Source organism: Salmo salar, chromosome 25 (genome assembly GCF_965601325.2).
Source record: "Salmo salar chromosome 25, fSalSal1, whole genome shotgun sequence".
In the NCBI taxonomy this organism is placed as follows: Eukaryota; Metazoa; Chordata; class Actinopteri; order Salmoniformes; family Salmonidae; genus Salmo; species Salmo salar.
Window position 1 is genome coordinate 22,291,834 of NC_138315.1, and position 17,916 is coordinate 22,309,749.

The following is a 17,916-nucleotide window of genomic DNA, read 5'->3' on the forward strand; positions in this document are numbered from 1 at the left end:
TAATGTGTTTCCATGGCAGAACGCTACCTGCCCGAATGCATAGTGCCAACTAAAGTTTGGTGGAGGAATAATTGTCATGGTTCGGGCTAGGCCCCTTCATTCCAGTGAAGGGAAATCTTAACACCACAGCATATAATGACATTCTAGATGATTCTGTGCTTCCAACTTTGTGGAAACAGTTTGGGCAAGGCCCTTTCCTGTTTCAGCATGACAATCCCCCGTACAGAAATGGTTTGTTGAGATCGGTGTGGAAGAACTTGACTGGCTTGCACAGAGCCCTGACCTCAACCTTATCTAACACTTTTGGGATGAATTGGAATGCAAGCCAGTCCTAATCGCCCAACCTCACTAATGCTCATGGCTGAATGGAAGCCCACACAGCAATTTTTTAACATCTAGTGGAAAGCCTTCCCAGAAGAGTGGAGGCTGTTATCGGCAAAGGGGGGACCAACTCCATGTAGTGTATGTTGCAAAGATTTTTAGAACTAACCCAAGGTATACCAGTCTATTGTTTCCAATGGGAGCAAACGAATCCTAGTGGGCAGGACAAGCAAGGTGGGCAGAGCTAAGCATGAGCTAGTGACAGCATATTGGTGCGTTCAAGCATGTATTTGCATATTTCCGTTAGGGAACGCCTACTCTGAAGTGCACGTGTGCATTAACTCCATTCGCCCTTGCAATCCTAAACGCATTTTTTTTTTAAATAACTTTGATAAAGGGTAATGTCTACAAAACATAGTCCACCCTGCTCGTAACAGATTGTAGTTTTGGAAAAAGAAAACTGTACCGAGATCAAATGTTTCATCCATGAGAAAATTAGAACGTCATCCAAAATCCATCTCGCGCTATTCTTCTCCCACTGCCGGCCACCATATTTAGTAGTGAGTGGAAACGCCAACCGGATGATTCGCATTTATACATCTGTTTAAATATCTGTCTCCTTGTTGGTATAATTAATGTTCTGTCTATCATTTTTTTTTAAAAGTCACACCAGATAGAGCATTGTAGAGGGTCAGCCCTCTGGCCCCCTCTAGGGCAGACCGATTTAGTCACCTTATTTAGTCAGCTAGAACCGGCAACCTTTCGTTCATTGGCCTAACGCTGTAACCGCAAGGCTAATTGACACCTGTACTAGGACTGTAATAGTATCTTAGCTCAAGGCAAGGGCCATTTGGCGTTAGTCCAGTAACTCAAAATACACCTGTCTATGGTATTTTGTTATAGGATTTCTGCCCTTGGCTTAGGACAATTGGTTCATATTGTGTATTTGTCCAGCATGAGTCATAACTCCAATAAAAATGTAAATTCTATTGTTACCTCACAAAACCAACAAGATGTTGACTAACATTGGGCTTGTTTGACATTGCAGGTGAATCAAGACTGACTGAACTACAAATCACCCTACATAATTAATAACTTCACAGTATTTGTCAATCACAATTGACCCACAATGCATCCGATTAAATACTGTGGAGCGAGACCATTAATAACTCAAACACACACACACAACCCCCCCCCCCCAAAAAAAACAGACTTGGCTAGAGTACATTTTTTAATATAAAAATAGTTAAACCATGCAGTCGCTACATCTTCACCCATTTGACACATTGAAACACCTCCATTTGCACTATAAATTCCAATCCCCAAAACAAATCAGTTCTGTTATGCCAGCAAGTTCAAGGTGCACTCTTTTCATCTGTGGTCTTAAAACAATATGTACATGTGTTCTCACATTAATCTTAATAAATATCTTTATACGAGTACAATGCATAATGATATACAATAAAGATGCCAATAGGACCAGGTCAAAAGGACACTGGGTAAAGAAATTCTAGGGTGTTAAGATGCCTCACTGTGATAGCAAGCATCCAAAACTGCACCCTATTCCCCATTATATTTTATAGTGCACTATTTTTGACCAGGACCCACAGGGTTCTGTTCAAAAGTAGTGCACAACGTAGGGAATAGGGTGCCAACTAGGGCACAGGGGATGACCCTGTCCCCAGCCTAACCCATCTGGTCCCATTTTTAAATATTGCTGGCGAAAAATTTGCTGCATTTAAAATCAAATGCATTACGATATTGCAGACTTTAAAAACTAGCTATAAACTAGCTATAAAACATTGCTCCCATGGGGGTTAGAGAGCAAGGTGCAATATGGGGGGGGGGGGGGCGCAGAAATGCCCCCAGCGATATTGTTGTAACACAGCACCTCTTGGAACAGGTGTATGTATGTATGTATGTATGTATGTATGTAGGTAGGCATGGCAGTGTGTATACATCTGGGGCATAATCATTAGCCCAAACAGTTGCAAAACAGAACGGTTTTGAAGCGGTTGAACAAATTCAGGTTGGTCCCTCCCAGTTTTGTTCAGTTCACAAAACATTTTGCAACAGAATCAGCATAATGAATACACCCCTGCTCTGCAGTGGTACATTCTTTTTGGAAACATCTTTAAGTGCTCACTGTCCCCACACTTCATTCACAAGGACAGTGACAAACAAGCTTTTTCCATTTAAAAAAAAATCTAAAACGTACACCCTGATCGTTTGATACACCATCTTATCCACATGACAACCTAGCATTAGGTTACTGCATGTTGTGTGATATGTTATTGTAACAAACCAAACCAGATCGCTTGGATGGGCCTTCACAACCTCTTGGACTGATCAGGACATGAGAACCCCACACCCTTTCCCATGATCTCCCTACCATAGTAAAAGGCTGTGTGTAAGGTACTATCAACCCATTTTTATTTGAGCCTCAGCAGAAGTGTTATCAAAAGAGGGGCATTATGAGCCCTGTCCTGACCTAGGCCCACCCCATGGGGACAGCACAAAGCTCTGGGGTGTGCCTACTCCTGGCCATAGGTGCTGATGGTTTCTTTGGGGAGAAGGGGCGCCAGGAGGGGACAATGGTGGCATAGGGGGAGGAGGAGTGATGTATGTTTGAGAGGGGGGAATTATTTGGGGTAGGGAGGGGATAATGTCCATGACAAAATCCAGCTGCAGGCTGTTGGGAATAAAATAATTGGTTGTGTTATGATAAGGCACTGCAGTGTTCAGGCACATAACTTCTTCTCTCATCCCCCTCCCTCTCTTCAAGCCATGGCTGTGCGCATGTGTGTAAAGAGAAGCCCCATTGGGGCGCGCTACGTGTGGTGGACCTCGTGAAACATGAGCTCTTGGGGGATCATGGTCTGCGCTCCGTACAGTTTCCCGGCCCGCCTCTCAAACGCAGACACGTTCTGCTTCACCACCTCGTCAAAGAACACCGTGGCCAGCTGGGAGTGCAGAAGAGAGCGGAACTCAAAGGAGATCTGGAGAGAGGAGAGAGAGAATTCAGGTGAAAAAGTAATGAGATAATACTGAAAATGTGACAGAGATATAGTTTAAAGTTATTCATGTCAATTGCACAAGTACAGTGAAATGCCTTTCTTGCATAGGTAGCTCATCACACAGACAAACTAGAAGATTTTCTGTCTTAGAGAGATACATGGCAAGCTAGCTACCTCATTCGCAGACAGACGCATCCACGGACACACTGACAGTGTGTTGCGGTACTTACAGAGAAGTCGACGGTGCAGGTGCGAGGGTAGCCAGGGAGGCCAGGGCTGAAGCGCCACACAGTCTCTAGGTGGTTGAAGAGCTTACCGTCTGAACAGGCAGCCTGGGGGTCAAAACAGCCAGTCAGACTGTGATGCTGATGATATAACCACAGTGGCTGCGTTCCAGGTCGTCTTTATTACAAGCGTACCAAGAATCTCATAAGACTGCTATATAATATTTATGTGATTCCGGAGATGTTGAAACACTTCTCCAGACGTTATGACATAAATAACAAGCTGGAACACACCCAGTATCCATCTATATCACAGCTGCTCATCTTGTATTAGCCAGGTACCTTCACTGCAGATACAGTAGTGGTGGGAGATAGCAGTGGCTACTACAATGCCTTACCTTGACCAAGTGGGGGCGCACTGTGGTGACCAGCGAGGTGTAGTTCTCCACTACGGGGGGGAAGCCAACGGTCAGCTTGGCCTTGCAGAACCCAGAGCGCCGGAACACCACGTCAGACTTCTTACACCAGGGAACGAAGTGAAGGTAGTTCTCCACCCCAGCTACCACTTCATACATCTCCAACATAGAGTACCTGAGAGAGGAGGCCCGGGTCAACATCTCATAAGTACTTCCTCTGTATCTCCTTCTCGAGGCACAGAGGAGAAGAGCGGAGGTTCCTCCTCAAGGACGTTTGAGATTCAGCTCTGATTAAAACTGGAATTTGAATACGCGTCTCAGTAAGTGACTGGAAATACTTAACACACAAGTCACCTGCTGATTATTCCTCAAGCTGTGACCAGTCAACAGACATATTGTCAAGGAGAAGGCGAGGTTGACGAGGGTGAAAGAGTCCCATATAACCCAACAGTCTCTGTCCCCATTTCTTAACTGGCCTGGTGACTAACTCAGCGAGTCAGACCATAGCAACCACTGCTGTCCCTGCATTACATAACAGCCTGGCAACAAGTCCGGCACACAGTGTCACTATTAATAAGTTACAATTTCCTAGTGATTATGACCTTCACTGGATACACAACAGCGTCATTGGCAGGAGCAGGTCAGACGTACATAGAGAAACCAGAGTATCTATACATTTCTAGGAGGATTCAAATACTAGTTGAAATACTTTGTGCTTCATTAAACTTGCCTGTTGCAATGGAACAAATAGAAAAGTGCAAACCATGACCACCTGGCACTCCAGTCAGGCTAGAGCTGATGCTCAAATTATTTGAAAGACTTCAAAATACTATTTGAACCCAGGCCGGTCGGATTTCAAATGAGGCATGGTGACTGACCCCATGATGCGTCTCTCAGAGTACTCCTTCCTCTTGTTGAAGGTGTCAGCCAGGTTGAAGAAGGAGCGGGTGGGGGCCACGATGACTCTGGGCCTGGGCATGGTCCCCAGAAGGGGCGGCATCCTCGTCATGAGGATCCCGCATGAGGAGAGATATCTGTTCCAAAACAAGGAGCGAGAAGTGTGTGAGTCAAAGCAAAACACAAGGGCCTATTATTTGCCACACACACAAATCGTCACATCTGTGTCACATTCATTTGTACATTGAAATTTGCCAGTTACAGAGTGGCCAAATTCTCTGGACGCCCTTCCCGATAGCTGAACGACCGGACCTTCTGCGCATGTATGGGATTCCCTACTTTACGCTGCTCCCTTTACTGATGCCGGGTGTCGGAGCCTGCAGGGTGCTCTTTCAAAAGTTAGATCAAAGCTGAATCAATGTACGACGCAAGTGGTCAATAATGTAAGTGGCCAATGGTTCATCAGAACCTCATAAGGTCTATGAGCTCATGTTGACACTGCTGACGTATACACCAAACCATAAATACCAGAGTAAATTAATGCTTCTCCAAAAACAAACTACCTTCCAGTGTTTCAGATATATATATATATATATATATACACACATATATATACATACACACACACACACACACACACACACACACACACACACACACACACACACTAATGCAAAGTCAACCAATACATTGCGTGGCAATACATGAGGAATTTGGCACTGTTAAACTAGAACACAATCTTCTGTCCTGGGAAGCTGCAGCCTACACATGCCATTCCAATGGGGTAGCTATGACAAGTGAAATTGGCAGCATGTCTTGCGCTTCATCACATTGTTTAATTAGAAAACTCTGTTCATTACAACATGAAGTACCTATCCTTTGCCCTTGGACTTTTCCAATACAACATTGCTGACATTAGAAAGCATGCCATGTGACTAGCCTAATGAAAGGCTACAGAGGCTTGAAACATAAAGACAGACCGGGTCCTCCAGGTCTGTCACATTCTCAGTGAGCACACCTGCAACTGCCCCAATGACACATAGCCTGCTTGCTCACTCCATACTAATGTGGTTGAAACATCTTTGCCCGAGGGAATCTCTGTCAGAGCTGGTGTGCAACAGGGAACCTATCAACGCACAATTAGGACTATTCAAAGTGGTTTAATTCCAACAAAAAAGGCAATATGCAGAGACACCAATACACATGGATCTTTCTATAAACTAGGGTACCAGTGAGCATTTTCTGTTTGGAGCAGTTACAAAGTCATTCATAATTTCCCTTTTTTTCCACATGAATACATTATACCTTAACTGGGGAACGTTGATACATTCAATAGAATTCACGAGTTGAATCAAAACCTAATGTTGTTTAAACCCTCTCATGCTTGAAGTCTTTATAGATTTGGCAAAAATCGTGTGACAGGCCTCCAGAGTGGCACAGTGGTCTAAGGCACTGCTAGAGATGTCACTACAGACCCGTGTTTGATCCCAGGCTGTGTCGCAGCTGGGAGACCCATGAGGCAGTGCACAATTGGCCCAGCGTCATCCGGGACGTCCTTCTCCCATCGCGCTCTAGCGACTCCTTGTGGCGGTCCGGGCGCATGCACGCTGACTTTGGTTGCCAGTTGTACAGTGTTTCCTCCGACACATTGGTGCGGCTGGCTTCCGGGTTAAGCGAGCAGTGTGTCAAGAAGCAGTGCAGCTTGGCGGGGTTGTTTCGGAGGACGCACGGCTCTCGACCTTCGCCTCACCCGAGCCCATACGGGAGTTACAGCAATGGGACAAGACTAACTACCAATTGGATATCACGAAATTGGGGAGAAAAAGGGGTATTAAAGTACAAAAAATGTAATCGTGACAAAACTACATTTCTGACACTGCTGTTTGGCATTATCACATACTAAAAAAATGTATTACATATTGAACTTGATCCTGTAAAATGCCTGGATATTGGACACTTTGTATGGAGAGCTCGGAGTGCACTGTAATATTTCGTATCTCTCTATTTTACGGTGTGAAAATAATTTATGGGTACATGCATCCAAAGTAATGCATGGATTGCTCATTCGAATGCTTCTAACAGTAACCTTATCAAGAGGAATCAACCCCCCGCCCCCACAAAAAAAAATTATTGATACTGTCATTACCAGGGTTCTTCAATAATTATGCATAATAATTGATGCGCATTTGTTGTTTAGCTGATTGGTTATGTTTGAAAATGATCACACAACAGCCAATTCAGGAAAGGATTTTCTGAATGACAGTCAAGTGATAAAGAGCTGGTGTGATACTGCACACCAGGAATTAATGTTGATCTGGAGAATTGACAGAACATTTGTGTTCACGTCACAGCAGTCAAGATAATTAGCCAGTCACAGACAACATAATGTCAAGATTTGTGGTAAGATTTCAGTCTGTGTACGTTTTGATCGTTTGTGTTCTGAGTTAAAATGGAGCTATCGGAAACATGAAAACGGCTTGTTTATTCATTTGTGAATTGATTTGTGTTTTTAAAAAAGAACATGGTTTATCATTTTTGGATATACATTTTCCCATGTGGGTGGGATTAAAATGTAGAATTCCCATCATAGGTTAAGTGCATAGCCAAGTAGGAGTTCACCCTAACTCAATTCTATGAACCTATTAAAAACAAAAAAACTGTTAAATGAGAATAGGCATTTGTCTGAAGCCAAAAAATAAAGGAAATTCATGAGCACCACAATGCCTATTCCACCCATGCTCTACCAAGGTTTTCCAACACACAGCTTTGACCTACTACTAGAGGTCGACCGATTAATCGGAATGGCCGATTAACTTGAAATCGGCCCTAATTTTCATAAATCGGTAATCGGCATTTTTGGACACCGATCATGGCCAATTACATTGCACTCCACGAAGAGACTGCATGGCAGGCTGACTACCTGTCATGCGAGTGCAGCAAGGAGCCAAGGTAAGGTGCTAGCTAGTATTACACTTATCTTATAAAAAAATAAAATAAACAAAAAAAATAAAACTCTTAACATAATCACTAGTTAAACTAGTAATATCAACCAGGTGTAGTTATCTAGCTTGTCCTGCGTTGCATATAAATTAACAGGCACCGCATCGATTATCATTGAATCATAGCCTACGTCGCCAAACGGTTGTTTAACAAGCGCATTCGTGAGAAAAAAAAGCACTGTCGTTGCACCAATGTGTACCTTACCATAAACATCAATGCCTTTCTTAAAATCAATACACAAGTATATATTTTTAAACCTGCATATTTAGTTAATATTGCCTGCTAACATGAATTTCTTTTAACTAGGGTAATCGTGTCACTTCTCTTGCGTTCTGTGCAACAGAGTCAGGGTATATGCAGCAGTTTGGGCCGCCTGGCTCGTTGCAAACTGTGTGAAGACCAACTTCGCCAAACGGGGGACGATTTAACAAAAGCGCATTTGCGAAGAAAGCACAATCGTTGTACGGCTGTACCTAACAATAAACATCAATGCCTTTATTAAAATCAATACATAGAGGTATACTTTTTTAAACCTGCATATTTAATTAAGAAATCCAGGTTAGCAGGCAATATTAAACTAGGGAAATTGTGTCACTTCTCTTGCGTTCATTGCACCCAGAGTCAGGGTATATGCAACAGTTTGGGCCGCCTGGCTCGTTGCGAACTAATTTGCCAGAATTTTACATAATTATGACATAACATTGAATGTTGTGCAATGTAACAGGAATATTTAGGCTTATGATGCCACCCGTTAAATAAAATACGGAACGGTTCCGTATTTCACTGAAAGAATAAACGTTTTGTTTTCAAAATTATAGTTTCCAGATTTGACCATATTAATGACCAAAGGCTCGTATTTCTGTGTGTTATGTTATAATTAAGCCTATGATTTGATAGAGCAGTCTTACCGAGTGGTGGTAGGCAGCAGCAGGCTGGTAAGCGTTCATTCAAACAGCACTTTCGTGCGTTTGCCAGCAGCTCTTCCCTGTGCTTCAAGCATTGAGCTGTTTATGACTTCCAAGCCTATCAACTCTCGAGATTAGGCTGGTGTAACCGATGTGAAATGGCTAGCTAGTTAGCAGGGTGCTCGCTAATAGAGTGTCAGTGACGTCACTCGCTCTGAAACCTTGAAGTAGTTGTTCCCCTTGCAGAGGGGAACAACTCTGCAAGGGGAACATCCAATAGTCAAAGGTATATGAAATACAAATCGTATAGAGATAAATATTCCTATAGTAACTACAACCTAATACTTCTTACCTGGGAATATTGAAGACTCGTGTTAAAAGGAACCACCAGCATGTTCTCATGTTCTGAGCAAGGAACTTAAATGTTAGCTTTTTTTACATGGCACATATTCCACTTTTACTTTCTTCTCCAACACTTTGTTTTTGCATTATTTAAACCAAATTGAACATGTTTCATTATTTACTTGAGGCTAAATTGATTTTATTGATGTATTATATTAAAGCTAAAATAAGTGTTCATTCAGTATTGTTGTAATTGTCATTATAACAAATAAAAAAAATATTTAAAAAATACTATTTATTTATTTTTTATCAAATCGTCCGATTAAATCGGTATCGGCTTTTTTGGTCCTCCAATAATCGGTACCGGCGTTGAAAAATCATAATCGGTCGACCTCTACCTACTACAGTAGCTACGTTGGTATTGTACTTCAAACTATGTGTAGGCAGGATGCTTAGGATTCAAACCTTAACAAAACAACCTAACTCATATACTTAGAGGTGCTTCCAAATTCCACTATTGTGGCTAGCTGGTGTGCATGACAGAGTAGGAAAATATCCAACACATGGCAAAGTTGTTAGTTGGCACTATTGGTCAGCACAAAAAGCCAAGAAGAAAGGAGAACGGTATCCACAGATTGATTTAAGTGAAAATGTTGGTCGGAACTGGTACCAGAACCACGCAGGTCCACTAAACAGGGGACTTTACATCGAAGAGGAGAACCAGCAATATTCTGATCCACAGGCGGGGAACTCTAACCATTACACTACGAAGCCTATTCTTAAAAAGATTGACTATTTAAAATGTCTCGCGTACTGAAAATATAAGTCTAAAACAGCTGAAAACAGACCCATTTAAATCAAGTAGTTAACAAGCATTTCCTTTTTTCACTGCACGCTGCTTGCTCAGGGCCTGCAACCTGATCATTGCATTTCGTATTATTCTGTACGTAAATCCATTACAACCATTTAGTATGGTATGTATTACATTTGTGGATGTGTGGATGTCCATAATCCATTTTGCAATTCGCAAGATATGTTGCAATTCATAGCAATAAGTTACACATTTCCAATATGTATGATATGTTAGGAATTCTATTTTTTTGTTGTTGCTAAAGTTAACTAGGCTAGGGGTTACAGTTAAGGTTAGTGTTAAGAGTTATGCAAAAGGGTAGAGGTTAGGGTTAGAGGTCGACCGATTATGATTTTTAAACGGCGATACCGATTATTGGAGGACCAAAAAAAGCCAATACCGATTAAATCGGACGATTTTTTATTATTTATTTGTAATAATGACAATTACAACAATACTGAATGAGCACTTATTTTAACTTAATACATCAATAAAATCAATTTAGCCTCAAATAAATAAACATGCTCAATTCGGTTTAAATCATGCAAAAACAAAGTGTTGGAGAAGAAAGTAAAAGTGCAATATGGGCCATGTAAAAAAGCTAACGTTTAAGTTCCTTGCTCAGAACATGAGAACATATGAAAGCTGGTGGATCCTTTTAACATGAGTCTTCAATATTCCCAGGTAAGAAGTTTTAGGTTGTAGTTATTATAGGACTATTTCTCTCTGTACGATTTGCATTTCATATACCTTTGACTATTGGATGTTCTTATAGGCACTTTAGTATTGCCAGTGTAACAGTATAGCTTCCGTCCCTCTCCTCGCTCCTACCTGGGCTTGAACCAGGAACACATCAACAACTGCCACCCTCAAAGCAGCGTTACCCATACAGAGCAAGGGGAACAGCTACTCCAAGTCTCAGAGCGAGTGTAGTTTGAAACGCTATTAGCGCGCACCCACTAAGCATGCCATTTCACATCGGTTGCACCAGCCTAATCTTGGGAGTTGATAGGCTTGAAGTCAAACAGCGCAATGCTTGAAGCACAGCGAAGAACTGCTGGCAAAACGCACGAAAGTGCTGTTTGAATGACTGCTTACAAGCCTGCTGCTGCCTACCACCGCTCAGTCAGATTGCTATATGAAATCATAAACTTAATTATAAGAATAACACACAGAAATACGAGCCTTAGGTCATTAATATGGTTGAATCCGGGAAACTATCATCTCGAAAACAAAACGTTTTTCCTTTCAGTGAAATACGGAACCGTTCCGTATTTTATCTAACGGGTGGCATCCCTAAGTCTAAATATTCCTGTTACATTGCACAACCTTCAATGTTATGTCATAATTACGTAGAATTCTGGCAAATTAGTTCGCAACGAGCCAGGCGGCCCAAACTGTTGCATGTACCCTGACTCTGCGTGCAATGAATGCAAAATGACACAATTTCACCTGGTTAATATTGCCTGCTAACCTGGATTTCATTTAGCTATTCATTTGAAAAATGAATAGACGGCAATATCTAAATAGTGTTCTCTGTTGCTCAAGAAACAGTCGCAGGTAAACATTTTAACTTCTTTGCTTTATAAAATTCAAACTTCTGTGTATTGATTTTAAGAAAGGCATTGATGTTTATGGTTAGGTACAGTCGTGCAACGATTGTGCTTTTTTCGCAAATGCGCTTTTGTTAAATCATCCCCCGTTTGGCGAAGTCGGCTGTCTTTGTTAGGAAGAAATAGTCTTCACAGTTCACAACGAGCCAGGCGGCCCAAACTGCTGCATATACCCTGACTCTGTTTGCAAGAGAAGTGACACATTTTCCCTAGTTAAAAGAAATTCATGTTAGCAGGCATTATTAACTAAATATGCAGGTTTAAAAATATATACTTGTGTATTGATTTTAAGAAAGGCATTGATGTTTATGGTTGGAGCAACGTGTACCTAAGCGATTATATGCAACGCAGGACAGGCTAGATAAACTAGTAATATCATCAACCATGTGTAGTTAACTAGTGATTATGATTGATTGATTGTTTTTTATAAGATAAGTTTAATGCTAGCTAGCAACTTACCTTGGCTTCTTACTGCATTCACGTAACAGGCAGGCTCCTCGTGGAGTGCAATGTAAAGCAGGTGGTTAGAGCGTTGGACTAGTTAACCGTAAGGTTGCAAGATTGAATCCCCAAGCTGACAAGTGTGTCGTTCTGCCCCTGAACAAGGCAGTTAACCCACCGTTCCTAGGCCGTCATTGAAAATAAGAATGTGTTCTTAACCGACTTGCCTAGTTAAATAAAGGCCCCAAAAAAATAAAAAAAAATAAAAAAGTTTTAAAAAATTACTTTCAAAATGAAATAAATTTGAAACAAAATTCGGCGTCCAAAAATACCGATTTCCTATTGTTATGAAAACTTGAAAATCGGCCCTAATTAAATCGGCCATTCCGATTAATCGGTCGACCTCTAGTTAGGGTTCGGGTTAGCTAACATGCTAAGTGTTGCAAAGTAGCACGTAGTTGCAAAGTTGGTAATTAGCTAAACATGTGAAAGTAGTCCATGATGAGATTAGAACACTCAACCTTCAGATTACTAGACATTTGTGTTATACACCCATCCTTCCACCCCAACCAACCACCCTCTTTTTTGCCTTAAGTAACCTTCGGTCTTATGTAATCATACCAAACACGTTTTAACATCACAGATTTAAATTGACTAGGTTAGACTAGACCTATGAGACCAGGCTGCAACACAGCATGTTGCGCATGCAGTGATTGATGTTTCACCCTCGACTACTTTTTACTTCTGCATAGCGATTTCAGATTTTCCGTGAAGACACCTACACGTTTGAAACAGCAATGCTGTCAGTCGAGTCTGGTAAGTTGATGCAAGCCAGCATGCACAACTGAGGTTCTGTATACATGTGCATTTGCGGTTCAACCATTTCCTGTGTGGTTCATAACTAGCTTACTCTTCTTAACAAAACTATTTTTTTCCCTCAGCTATGGTTTGTGAGGTTTTGGTTGTTCTTCGAGGAAAAGTAGCGTAACTAAGGACAGTTGTGTCCTGTCTCAAATCTGGCTACCTCATTTTACTGTAGCTTGGTCTGTGCAATGCAAATCAATGTGAGTAGCGTGGCAGTTACAAAGTTAATAACCATCAAACTTTGGGAAAGAAAGTATGAGTTATTGTGGTGCATGAACTGGCAATAGACGTTAGCTAACATTACAATCTTATGTTGGCTAAGGTTACTTAGCTAATTAACTTTTAGCTAGCTATCATAGCAGCCAAGGACATTCGCTAGTTTATTTGTACATGTTTGTGCTCAGACTACACGCAAGTATCTAGATCAGCAGTTTACACATGACTTCAGCCTTGTGAAATACCTTACTTGGCAAAATATACCTAGCTAGCTTTCCTTGCTTGTTGGTTTGCTGCCTAACCAACATTAGCTCTCATCTAACTGGTATAACGTTTTCTTAGCTAGCAAGCTACCTCGCTAATCAAAACAACCCCATTTTTTGGTCAAGCTACCTTGGTCTGTTAGCTGGCTAGGCTTTCAGCGGACTGGTGTTAACTAGCTACAGAGACTAGCTGCTGGACTTTGTACAAGCAAGCTAACGTTACCTACATAATGTTGGCTAGTTAGCTACCTAGCTAAAATATCCATTTATTGACAAACCTCAGATTGAATACCATCATATAGTTAGCTACAGCGCATTCGGAAAGTATTCAGACCCCCTTCACTTCTTCCAAATTGTTACATTACAGCCTTATTTTAAGTGATTAAGTTAAGTGTTTCCTCAATCTACACACAATATCCCATGACAAAGCAAAAACAGATTTACAAATTTTTGCAAATATATTACATATATTTTTTTAATAAATACCTTATTTACATACGTATTCAGACCCTTTGCTATGAGACTCGAAAATGAGCTCAGGTGCATCCTGTTCCCATTGATCATTCTTGACATGTTTCTACATCTTGATTGGACATAATTTACCTGTGGTAAATTCAATTGATTGGACATGATTTGGAATGGGACCCACTTGTCTATATAAGGTCCCACAGTTGACAGTGCATGTCAGAGCAAAACCAAGCCATGAGGTCGAAGGAATTGTCCGTAGAGCTACAAGACAGGATTGTGTCGAGGCACAGATCTGGGGGAAGAGTACAAAAAAAGTCTGCAGAATTGAAGGTCCCCAAGAACATAGTGGCCTACATCATTCTTAAATGGAAGAAGTTTGGAACCACCAAGACACTTCCTAGAGCTGACCGACCAGACAAAATGGAGCATATCGGGGGAGAAGGGCCTTGGTCGGAGAAGTGACCAAGAACCTGATGGTCACTGACAGCGCTCCAGAGTTCCTCTGTTGAGATGGGAGAACCTTCCAGACGGACAACAATCTTTGCAGAACTCCACCATTCAGGCCTTTATGGTAGAGTGGCCAGACGGAAGCCACTCCTCAGTAAAAAGGACATGACAGCCCGCTTGGAGTTTCCCTAAAGGCACCTAAAGTACTCTAACCCATGAGAAACAAGATTCTCTGGTCTGATGAAACCAAGATTGAACTATTTGGCCTGAATGCCAAGCGTCACATCTGGAGGAAACATGGCGCCATCCCTACGGTGAAGCATGGTGGTGGCAGCATCATGCGGTGGGGATGTTTTTCCAGCGGCAAGGACCGGGAGACTAGTCAGGATCGAGGGAAAGATGAATGGAGCAAAGTATAGAGAGATCCTTGATGAAAACCTGCTCCAGAGCACTCAGGACCTCAGACTGGGGCGAAGGTTCACCTTCCAACAGGACAACGACACTAAGCACACAGCCAAGACAATGCAGGAGTGGCTTTGGGACAAATCTCAATGTCCTTGGGTGGCCCAGCCAGAGCCCGGACTTGAACCCTATCCAACATCTCTGGAGAAACCTGAAAATAGCCGTGCAGCAACACTCTCCATCCAACCTGAGAGCTTGAGAGGATCTGCAGAGACGAATGAGAGAAACTCCCCAAATACAGGTGTGCCAAGTTTGTAGCATCATACCCAAGAAGATTTGAGGCTGTAATCGCTGCCAAAGATGCTTCAACAAAGTACTGAGTAAAGGCTCTGAATACTTAAGTAAATGTGATCATTTTAGTTAATACAACTGCAAAAATTTTGAAAAACCTTATTTTTGTTTTGTCATTATGGGGTAGTGTGTGTAGATTGATGAATAAACTTTTTTTTTTTTAAATACATTTTAGAATAACGCTGTAAATGTGGGAAAAGTCAAGGGGTCTGAATACTTTCCAAACACACCGTGATAGAGATCTATAGGCCAAGACAGTGGCAGAATTTATTTTACCACACATTTGTTTCAATAAAAAAGAGCAACATCTGTCCAGTGATGTTACAAACAGTCACATGATCTACAGCATTGTCAAGGAAGGTAATGTTTCCGACATTTCGGACTACTAAACAATTGATTTAGAACCAGAGTTACCACAAGTAGCAAAGAAAACAGGAGCTGCCTCCACTATTCCAGCACCATTTCAACATCATCAAATCACGTATGCTTAGTCTAATACAGTGACAACTAAAAGATAGCAAAAACGATTTAGTCCAATCAATGCAAGCCAAATAGTGTTTTTTCCTTGGTAAATTTCTCAGCTTTCCTTGGCTTCCATGAAAACACACCACTGACTTTCACCCTTGGTCATCATGCGCCAATCGAATGAATTTCTAAAAGCTTTCCAAAAAAACCTTCCCAATTAAAGCTTGACTGCAAAGTAGGCCTACCTGGCAGAATGATATCATGATGATTTGTATCAATCACAGGGGCATGTTTTACAAACTCTGCCATCACATGTAGCCTACATTGTAGAATGCCCCATGGTACAAAAACAGAGCAAGCCAAACAAGCATCTTGCTAGGTGCCCAATTAAATTATAGGGTAACTACACCCAAAACATTTAGGGGGTTGTATTTGATTGACATTATTTTTTGTTTGTTTAAATACAGATTTCTGCAAACTACAGAGGACAAACATAAGTACAAGATAAGTTTAATAATTTAAGTATTGACCTTGGACGAATCAATATAGTTGGAACTGAATTCCACAACGCCTGGTCTCTGCTCAACTCAGTAGATGGAGTTCATCAGAAACTTCCTTCACCATAGATCTGAGTTTGGTCAGCTAGTGAGAGCCAAGCAAACAAAGAAACCCTGTGGCCCTTTTAAGACACAGATGAATGTGCAAAGACTGATTGCGTAACACAGGTAGTTGGAGACATGGAAAAAGTTGTCCAGACTCCTCTAATAACTTCAGTCACTTAACAGTTTGCTAACTGGATGAATGCCTTGACAGATGTCTTTGGCATGTTAACTATTTCAGCCAGACAGCCATTGACTGCTACAACTGAGGTAGTAACACACTACAGTAGCCAACTACCCTTTCAAAAGCCAACATTCCATAACAGTCATTACAACTTGTACAAACTGTAGTAAACCTCCACTGCCTTCAAGAACGAACACCTGTCGGTCACATTCAGGTGGGGAAAAGACATTTGGGTCATTACCATTTTAGTTAGCTAGCCTAGCTAGCTGTCGTTAGCTTGTTAAGCAATCCAACAGGCCTACCTAGCTGCCAAAAGTTAGCTAACTAAACATGTACTTTTAGCGACAGTCTGATAACTTAGGTAGTTAACAGGTTAGCAGTCTGCTAAAGTTTACTAACTAGACAGAAAAAAAGTTTTACCGGCAGATTGACCGGATTGACAAAGCATCTGAAGAATAATCAAACAAGTTATAGTAGCTAGAAGGCATCGAGAAAAACTACTAGCTAAGTGTAGCTATGCTAATGCAAGCTTAAAACGTTCATTTTTTACAATTGTACATTAAACTTGAACAACAGTTACCTCAAGCCATTCCTTGTAGGTGTTTCTCGGCTGGCTGTAACCGGCAATTGTTTTATACATTCTACCGCTTTCCTCAGTCCCCGGCTCCCTCTCGCCATAATCACTGCGATGATCTCTTCTCTGCTACTCAGTTGCAAGGCGTGAAATCTACGTCACCAGAATTGCCAGCCTCTCTTGGGGACGCGCCTTCTGTAACTAGCACTATGATTGGACAATAGTTAATTAGTACGAGTTTTCATTGGTCAAATGAGCTCTCCGTCACACCTTAAAACTGTTGACGTAAGTTTTTGCGTAATGATGGGGTGCGTGCGCAGAAATGTCACGAGATGTGGGATTGAGTTGCATATACTTGGTCGACCTACAGTGCACAGTTATCTCTGAAAGGTTAAGAGCTAAATTTGTTTAAAGGACACAATGTAATCCGAGTTTGTGTGCGTGTCAAACCTGTCAATATACTGTATGCCTGATATATTATCAACATGTACGTCATTTAGCAGACGCTCTGGGCGACTTACAAATTGGTGCATTCACCTTATGATATCAACCCAACTGCCATTTCTTTCCCATGGTTCTTAAAATTGTATACTATGACTGAGTAGTGATATGCAGACACAGGCTATGGCAGAGGATTACTTTACAACTGAATGGGACACAGCAACTTTAGCTACCCAAAGTATGCCAGTGTAGTTGGCATCAATATCTCAGGTGCCACCTACTAATGTGCCCTTGACCCTGTGCTACTCCCAGCCTGGCATGTGTTTAGTTATTAGTGCTGAGTGATTAGTGTTTTTTGAGGTCAGTTTGGTTATTTAAGTGACCGATCAATCAATCAAATGTATTTATAAAGCCCTTCTTACATCAGCTGATGTCACAAAGTTCTGTACAGAAACCCAGCCAAAAACCCCAAACAGCAAGCAATGCAGGTGTAGAAGCACGGTGGCTAGGAAAAACTCCCTAGAAAGGCAAGAACCTAGGAAGAAACCTAGAGAGGAACCAGGCTATGAGGGGTGGCCAGTCCTCTTCTGGCTGTCCCGGGTGGAGATTATAACAG

At 41.7% G+C, this 17,916-nt stretch overlaps 1 protein-coding gene across 1 annotated transcript; it reads right to left on the bottom strand.

Annotated features, from left to right (window-relative positions):
• Window positions 1-2,886: 2,886 nt before the first annotated feature.
• LOC106586371 (coenzyme Q-binding protein COQ10 homolog B, mitochondrial) lies at window positions 2,887-17,011 on the bottom strand. The gene is made up of 5 exons (XM_014173570.3): window positions 16,866-17,011; window positions 4,857-5,012; window positions 3,961-4,153; window positions 3,569-3,670; window positions 2,887-3,320 (listed from the first exon to the last, which is right to left on the bottom strand). Exons 1-5 carry the CDS (start codon window positions 16,961-16,963, stop codon window positions 3,153-3,155), a joined length of 717 nt encoding a protein of 238 aa, XP_014029045.1. The 5' UTR covers window positions 16,964-17,011; the 3' UTR covers window positions 2,887-3,152.
• Between the last annotated feature and the right edge of the window lie 905 nt (window positions 17,012-17,916).

Bases quoted from the DNA above. Each gene is read 5' to 3' on its own strand.
- LOC106586371 (XM_014173570.3), bottom strand. From the start codon at position 16,963: ATGGCGAGAGGGAGCCGGGGACTGAGGAAAGCGGTAGAATGTATAAAA. The intron at 3,671-3,960 runs GTAAGGCATTGT...TTTGACCCCCAG, and splicing joins TGCGCCCCCACTTGGTCAAG to GCTGCCTGTTCAGACGGTAA. The intron at 3,321-3,568 runs GTAAGTACCGCA...TCCTCTCTCCAG, and splicing joins CCTGCACCGTCGACTTCTCT to ATCTCCTTTGAGTTCCGCTC.